The sequence below is a fragment of the Monodelphis domestica genome, chromosome X (genome assembly GCF_027887165.1).
Source record: "Monodelphis domestica isolate mMonDom1 chromosome X, mMonDom1.pri, whole genome shotgun sequence".
Taxonomy (NCBI): Eukaryota; Metazoa; Chordata; class Mammalia; order Didelphimorphia; family Didelphidae; genus Monodelphis; species Monodelphis domestica.
In genome coordinates, this window is record NC_077235.1 from 31666506 (window position 1) to 31674853 (window position 8348).

Here is an 8348-nt window from a genome sequence, read left to right on the forward strand (position 1 = left end):
TATTTCCTTTTCTCTGAAAAGTTACTTCCTTTCCAGCAAATAAAAATGTTCTGGGTTCAGCATATTTAGCTTTTATGGCATTTCCTTGCCAGTGGGAGACAGGGAAGCTGAAGGTCTGGCCTCAGAAGCCAGCAGTCCATTTTTTGTTCCTGAGCTCTTCCCCTTGTGTACTGTGCTCAGGTTGGATGCTAATACTCTGCATATAAATCAGAACTAGAAACATTTGTGGTATTAATTTGTCTCTATGCAAAGTCTACTTTGAATCTTTTAAGTTCTCATTTTATTGTTTTTGGAGTCTTAGAGAAAGGAGGAGTAGTGGTTTTTTTTCTCAGTCCTAATTTTTGTAGTTCCTATTTTTCTTTTTTTTTCTTTTCTTTTTCTTTTCTTTTCTTTTCTTTTTTTCTTTATAGAATCAGCTGACGATGTCTCTAACAGCGATTCCATCATTGACTGGCTTAATTCAGTCCGACAGACTGGAAATACAACAAGAAGTGGACAGAGAGGAAATCAGTCTTGGAGAGCAGTGAGCCGGACTAATCCAAATAGTGGTGACTTTAGATTCAGTTTGGAAATAAATGTGAACCGTAATGGGACCCCAAATTCAGAGAATGAAAACGATCCATCTGCAGAGCCTTCCATCGGGGAAGATACCGAAAATAGTAGTAACCCAAGTGACATTGAAACACCAAGAGCTGAGTCTCCATTTATCAGGCCACATGGATCTGAAAGAAGTATCCTTGAGGAATTAACCGAAGAAGCTCCTCTTCCCAGAGGTCAGAGAAGGGCCCGAAGCAGGAGTCCAGAGCAACGGAGGATCCGAGCTAGAACCGATAGAAGTAGGTCACCTTTGATTTCAGTAACTGAGATTCCCCGAAGAGCCCATCATAATATCACATCTCAGACTTTCGAACATTCTGTGGTAAATGAGGCTGAGGGGAGTTCTAGAACAAGGCAACATGTGACATTGAGACAACATATGATGGGAAGTGAACTGGCCAATGAGAATGCAATTTCATTTTCAGCTTCTGAGATGAGAAACATCCCTCAGGCATCAGGTTCATCGGAGACCAGTGGGAGTAATGAAAGTCTAGCTCCTGGTCAGAGACCTCCAACCATAGTTCTGGATCTTCAAGTGAGAAGAGTTCGTCCAGGGGAATATAGGCAGAGAGACAGTATAGCTAGTAGGACTCGGTCAAGATCTCAGTCAACAAATAACACCGTCACTTATGAAAGTGAACGTGGAGGGTTCAGGCGTACATTTTCAAGATCAGAAAGAGCAGGAGTAAGAACTTATGTCAGCACTATCAGAATACCTATTCGTAGAATCTTAAATACGGGATTAAGTGAGACTACTTCAGTTGCAATTCAGACAATGTTGAGACAGATAATGACTGGTTTTGGTGAATTAAGCTACTTCATGTACAGCGATAGTGACACAGAGTCCGGTGGTCCATCTTTAAGTCCAACCCTTGACGATCCAGATCTTCAAAACCCAGGACTGGGTAGTAGCGGTATTGGTACATCTGGCGTTAGTGCCAGTACTAGCACTGGTGGAGGAGGTGCCAGTAGCAGTAGCAGTAGCAGCTCTAGCATTGAAAGTTTAGAAACCAACTCTGAGTTATACGATGGTAGCAACGAAGGAAGCTCATCGGGCATTAGACGGGAAAGTCGGAATAGGGATAGGGATAGAGATAGAAATTCGGTCACATTTGAAGAAAGTGGCTCTTTGCCCTTCCTTAGTCTGGCTCAGTTTTTCCTCTTGAATGAGGAGGATGATGACCAACCAAGAGGACTCACCAAAGAACAGATTGACAACCTGGCCATGCGAAATTTTGGTGAGAGTGATGCACTGAAAACCTGTAGTGTTTGCATTACCGAGTACACCGAAGGCAACAAGCTTCGAAAACTGCCTTGTTCTCATGAGTACCATGTTCACTGCATCGACCGTTGGTTATCTGAAAATTCCACTTGCCCCATTTGTCGGAGAGCAGTCTTAACCTCTGGAAACAGAGAAAGTGTTGTCTAAATGCGATCTGGACTTTCAGCTCTACAGCTAAGCTGTTTTTAGTGATGGGCAAAAGCGAAAACAGATGCCACTTGCTTTATGACCACCTTTTGAGTGGTGTTTAAGTGTAATATCCAGGAGTGCATCTTTGCTTCCAATAAAATGTTCTCCCTTTCCCAACTCCTATTCTCAAATAAAAGCCAATTACTTTAAACAGCAACATTTTAGGGCCCGGAAATCTGACTTTGAATATCAATAAGTATCTTGTTTTATTGAACATAATTTTATCCATAAGTATTTTTGGTTTCTCTTAATTATTTTAAAAACAATGTCTTAGTGATGGTTCCTCTCAGCTTCATTTGGATCTCAAAAGATCCAGCCCCATCCCATCTAGGAGAGAGCTGTGTGAAGTAGAAGCCCAGGTTGGAATTAGATTTCATGTGGATTTCTTTTTTGACATTCAAGCTCCACCAATCTCCAGCCATTAGTTTTTAAATTCACCAAAATCAATAATATAATTTGTTATAATTACAGATTAGATGGGCATGTCAGTGTAAATAACACTAAAGGTAGGGTCTTCTAATTGTATAGCTGTCTCCTAAGCCAATCACTGGCACACACTGTAGAGTGAGCTACGATAGTTTAATTGGGATATTTATCTTGTCGTGGAAATCATAAAAATGCCTATGCTTGTTTAAATAAAAAATCACTTTGGGGAGGGGGGTTAAAAATGTAAGGCTTTTTTTTGTAGAGCTCAATACTCTCTTTTCCAGTACAGTGTTGTATTAATTGAAAATTCAAAAGCACTATGCTTAGATGTAAAAAAATGACTTTTCAAATGAGGGCCATTATCTGTAGAAACACACAGTGATACAATGCTGTATTTGTGACATATGATTGTCCAAGAACAGCTTATCTAGAATTATTCCTTTATGTGAACAGCTACAGCTACCTTGGAATGCTGGACAAAGTTCAGAACTCAGTCCTATAATTGCATTCAAGACCAATATAGAACATTTAACTATGATGTTTGAAGCTTCAGCAGAAAGGAGATGGGTAGGTTGGGGTAGGACAGGGGGGCAGTAGAAGGAGAGAGCTCCAGAGAGCTTTACTTGAACTTGCTGTCAGGTGTAGTAATTCCGATGTGCCAGTTTTACATGGAGAGGTGGACACAGGCTTAATGCTATTTAGTCCATTTGAGTAGATGAAAGCGCTGTGTTGAATCTTCAGCGATTTTGATCAAGTTTTTGTTTTCCAAACCCCACAGGGACAGAGCTGAGATTTTCCCAACCTCTGTTAACAGGCTAATCTGCCCCCAGAATGATAGTGGAGGGTGCAAGACTTTAAAAGCATTTTCGCAGAATTCTAGCTGCTTTACAGATAGGTGCTCTGAATTGGAAGAGCCTTAAGGTTTTGTCATTTCAAGGTTTGTCCGGGCTCAGTCTTCCTTAGTCCGTTGATTGAAAATATGCCATCTTACATTTCTTTGAAAAGTTAAGTGCTGCTCCCTGACCCCCCAAGTTCATTGAAAGTATTAGTGATGTTGGGCTTCGTGTGCTATTCTTTCCTATAGTTGAAGTTGTTGCTCTTCCTGTTCTCCTTCCTCCACCTATTAGTAGTAGAACCCAGGCATACGTTTTACTTGTTTCCTTGGTAGTGGGGGAAGGGTTTGTGATGATGCCACTTGTGACCAATAGATACTCTTGAGATCTCTGCCTTGGGGGTAGGCAATGGAGCTTATGGAACAGGATTTTTGTTTTTGTTTTTTGAAGCAGAGCAAACTGGCCCAATTGGGGGGTTGAGCCCATGTCCTTGGCCTTGCTTAAGCAGCACTTCTGACCAACTTGGGCTGAGGATATTCAGATGGACTTCAGTGTAAATGACTGAGTCTGCTTTGGACATTATCTGGGTACCTTAACCAGCATTAGCCTGGCAGTTAACCAAGAATTTGTGCTGCTCTTGCAATGAAGGTCCAAAAAATCCAAACAAAGCCTCATTAAAAAAAAAAAAGAGCAAGCAGAGGTCACTTTCATGCTGCATCCATAATGAAGTTTATCTTTTAAAAAGTGAAATTGGATGTTGAAGATCCAGAATTCCATTCCCTGCTGGAGCACAGCCTTTCTCTTCTGAGGAGGGTGTGCAAGCCCCTCTGCATATCCACAGGGGTGGCTTTCTGATTGGCTAGAAATAATTTCCTCTGTGCGGAACATTCCATTGCATGGGGAGGAAGTGGGAAATGCTTAGCTTCAGATGGCTTTGAGACCATTGCAGCACAATTTAGGCATAGAAGCAGCTTTTATTGAGGACAGGACACCTCTAGCCATCTTCCTTTTACCTTCTATGATGTATTCATTTAGCAAGTATTAAAGAAGCGGGTCATCCAGAATAGTAACACTAATGAACATGGATGTGGGAGCTGTTCTCCATAGGCACTGGAAACAGTTTGAGTTATTTTGCGGTAGAATGCACACGATGCTTCTAACATGCATGTTGGAGGCACATTTATTTTTCAGAAGCACTCATTACTCTTCCATTGGATTGTGAAGTGGGGTTTACTACTTAATTATAAATACTTTATTTTTTAACTTTACAAAATTTGTAACTTATGTATCTTCCTGGGAATATAGATATTGACTCTTTTAAGCCCTGATCATTAGCAGGGGTCAGATGTACAGGGGAGAGCAAAAATTTATATATATTTTCCCAGCTAACAGCTGAAATGTCTATTGTTTTGAGGGCCTGTTCTCTTTTTAAGAGACTATGCTGTTCATTATGCATCTCTCGTTTTAGTTCATTGCATAACAGTTCTCTTTAGTCTGTATGCAATAACAAGACAGAGGCAGCATTATTTAGTGGGGAGAGAGCTGGCTTGGGGGCCAGAAGCCCTGGGTTCCAGTCCTCCTGCCACATACACACTGTGACCCTGGGCAGTTCACTTAACTTAACCTCTCAGTGCCTGGGGCAACTCCCTGACTGTTACTGAGTGGCAGTTCTGTAGAGGAAGAGAATAGAGAGGGAGTTTCTGTGCTGGAAGCTTCCTATGCCAATGGAATCATCAGAGGTCTGGGCCCCAAACCCAACAAATAAGCACCCCAAGAAATAAGATGAGATTTAACTCTTTTCAGTTTAGGGAAATAATAAAAACCAGAACGAATTTTCTGGACTATTTGAGTTTTCAAGAATTAAAAATGTTATTGAAGGGTTTTTGTTTTGACTAATCGAGAAAAGCAACAGAGATTTGCTAGTGTTAGGTTCTAAAAGTGCAAGCTTTCTCAGTAACACTTAACAATGAAGCACTTTGAGTAACTGGTCAGAAAAGTATGCCTCCCTCCATGTCAATGGGGTCCTGGAAGGTTTGCTTGGTTGGAGGGAGATAGAGTGGTCTTGTTAGGTTTTAGAGTTTCATTTGATTTATTGCTAGTTTTCATTTGTCTGCTTTTCAGATGTTGACCTTCATCTGACTCTTAAGATTAGAAACTGGTTGGGTATTGGCATTACTTCAAGCAATTTTTCTCTTATTGTCCCTCCTAACCCCCCCACCCCCAGTGGCCCCCCAATCCTTTTGGTGCTTAGCGTCAAGATGTTTTGAAATTATTCTTGATCGGAATATTGTTTGTTTCTCAAATAGCGATGGCTTGAGAAAGCTATCTGCAATCTTAGATCCCTTTCTGCCAGGGAAGGAGGGTAAAGAACATCAGAGAGCTATTGCTCCCTCGCCACGGTCAGTTCCTGCATTGAACTGGCTTACAGTGACACCTTGTGGCCATTTTAACCCTCTACAACAGGGCGGATTTTCAGTTTCAAAAGTAAAGATGCTGGGTCTTTCTGCCTTAAGGGGGAAACAAACGGAAAAAGCTGTCAAGGGGTTTCCCCTGACATGATTTTCCTGTCAAAAGTCGTTAATTTTTAAGTTTAAAGAAGCCAAAATATGTCTGGCATACCTCCTGGCATAGACCTATACTGATGACCACTTTGTGTCATCTCCTTAAATGTACAAATACAAGGCACTTATTTTTAAGGTATAAATGCATTCATTTCAGTATTTTTTTTTGGTAAATAATACAGTGCTGTTATCTACCTGGTTACTTTTAGATTAAAGGGTATACTTTTGATCTGGGGGGAGGGGGGCCTTTGGGACAATAAGACAACCAGTGATATGCTGTTTGGAAAGATAAAAGCTTGATGTGTGCAACCCTTTTTGGACTCTTATAATCCTAAGTTGATGTTGGTCTGTGGCCTGCCCTTCCTTTAACTTTCCAGTTTGGAAATCAAGGGCCCTTGGCTTCACTGAAACTCTTTTCCTAGTGAGATCTCCCAGAGCGAGTCATTTGCACCATTTTCTTTAGGCGAGAGCATCCAACACTTTCTGGAGTTTGGGTTTGGCCCTCTGGGGCACGCAGCGCGGTCCCACGAAGGTGATGTTGCAACTCAGAAGGCATCCTTTTCCTTGAACCTTTTAAATTAGTCTCTTGTCTTTCTGTAGGCACCAAAATCGAATGTCTGAGGTCTGTTCCCAAATACAGTAGCAGTGAGGATTTGTTTTTTGTTCTGAAAACAACTTTCAGAAAGCACACCCATAGGTTGCATTATAGCTACCTGGGTTGAGAGAAATGTGTGTGTGTGTGTGTGTGTATGTGTGTGTACACACGCACACACATACACACCCACCTCTATATATATATATACACACATACACATATATACATACATATATATATATATATACACATATACATATATATTTGAATGAGATGCCGAGGTGGTTAACAATCCTATTATGCCACACTGTGCCTTGGTATTTTCAAGGCTCCTCTAGCAGTCCCTGTCTTGTACACTGACTGCAGTACCTGCCAAGGTTTGGCTGCAGCAGTTCCCCAGCCTTCGTTCTAAATAGTTAGCACTCCTTTACTAACACCCTTGTACTGCTATGCTTAGGTGTGGGCACCTGCAGAGCCCTGGGATTTTCTTGCCTATTTGCTCCTGTGTTCTGGTGCTGCTTTAGGGAGTTAGGGTCAAGTCATGCCATTGAGTGTCTAGTCCAGTAGGTGTGCAGTTGGCTTCTGTATCTGCCTGTTTTCTCCTGGGAACATGCTGCTATGGGTAGATGTTTACTCAGGTCTGTGGCACAAACCTGGTAACTTTCTGAAGCCCATGAGAACCTGGGGAAGGGGTTGGGAGAGGAAGAGCAACGAATATTGGCTTTGTGTCTGCGGACACAAGGCTTAGAAAGGCTTATAGTGCAAAGACTAACCCGTGCTTGTCATCCCACGGCTTCCTGACCCGCAGGAGAGGCTTTCCCTTTCATTCCAGAAACAGAATGGAGCTCAGAACGAATTTTCTTTGGCTGCCTTGCTTTCTCTGGTTTCTTGTTTTTCCTTCATTTTGACCTGAACTCGACACTCTCCTCCAGCAGACCTTTCAGTTGGGAAGTCCTGTGTTTAAATGAGATTGTATTGCATTTCCTTTTTTTGTACAATGTTTGAAAATCTGTTAAAAATGAACTTGTTTATTTCAAAGCAAAACCCTGAAGGGCCATATTAAAACAGTTTATTCTTGATAGTTCTCTTTTGGGAGGAGTTTATTTCCAATGTAAATGTCATACTGCAAAGTTAAATTATAGTCTATCAATAAAATGCATGAAGTGGTCGTTTGTGTTTGATCATCACTCCTTGGGCTTTTATAAAACATTTTCTTTTAAACGGGAATATTCCATTCTGGTTCAACAAATACTTGTTGAATGAATGAAAACATCGGATCAGATGTGCTAAGCAGTTATATAGTTTGTAACTCCCAGTTCAGTTGACTTGATTTGAAACGATTAAGTTGAATTGCAGTGCAATGTGGGCACGAAGTTTCTGTTCTCTTCATTGGGTACAGAAGGGTAAGACGGTACAGTTCTGTGTGCCCACATAACTTTAGCTTTCTTTGTGTATTGTATAAAATAAATAGTTTCAACTTAAACAGTCATTTTTCTCTGCTTTATCAGGGGTCGTGAAACATTTCTGCAGATGCTCCCAAACATGCACAGCCCTGTCTTTTTCTCACTGCGGAGCTCTTTCAGGATGTTTCTCAGCCTTTAGATTCATCTCCTGAATCCCTTGCTTTGCCTGCATATACTCACCCATACTCACCACCTCCTCCAGCACTTCTCTGTGACCATACTGTGCTGTTACTGATTTTCAGAGAGTATCACAGTAGAAGTAGGATAAGAGTTGGAAGGGATCATCAGGATCATCTCCAGTGCTATGTCTGGAATTGGGAAGACCCGAATTCAAATGCACTTTCCAGCTGTGTAATAACACTGGGCAAATCAACATGTTTGCCTCAATTTCTTTAGCTCTAA

General features: G+C 41.4%; 1 protein-coding gene across 7 annotated transcripts in view; it reads left to right on the plus strand.

The window, feature by feature from the left end:
* Positions 1 to 7651, plus strand: part of RLIM (ring finger protein, LIM domain interacting) — a 32559-nt gene extending 24908 nt beyond the window's left edge. For all 7 annotated transcript variants that reach the window (XM_056809298.1, XM_007505624.2, XM_007505623.2 and 4 more), the window contains one exon: positions 411 to 7651. In XM_056809298.1, the coding sequence (XP_056665276.1) occupies positions 411 to 2026 (1616 nt within the window). In that variant the 3' untranslated portion in view covers positions 2027 to 7651. The remainder of the gene's footprint in view (positions 1 to 410) is intronic.
* The last annotated feature ends 697 nt before the right edge of the window (positions 7652 to 8348 follow it).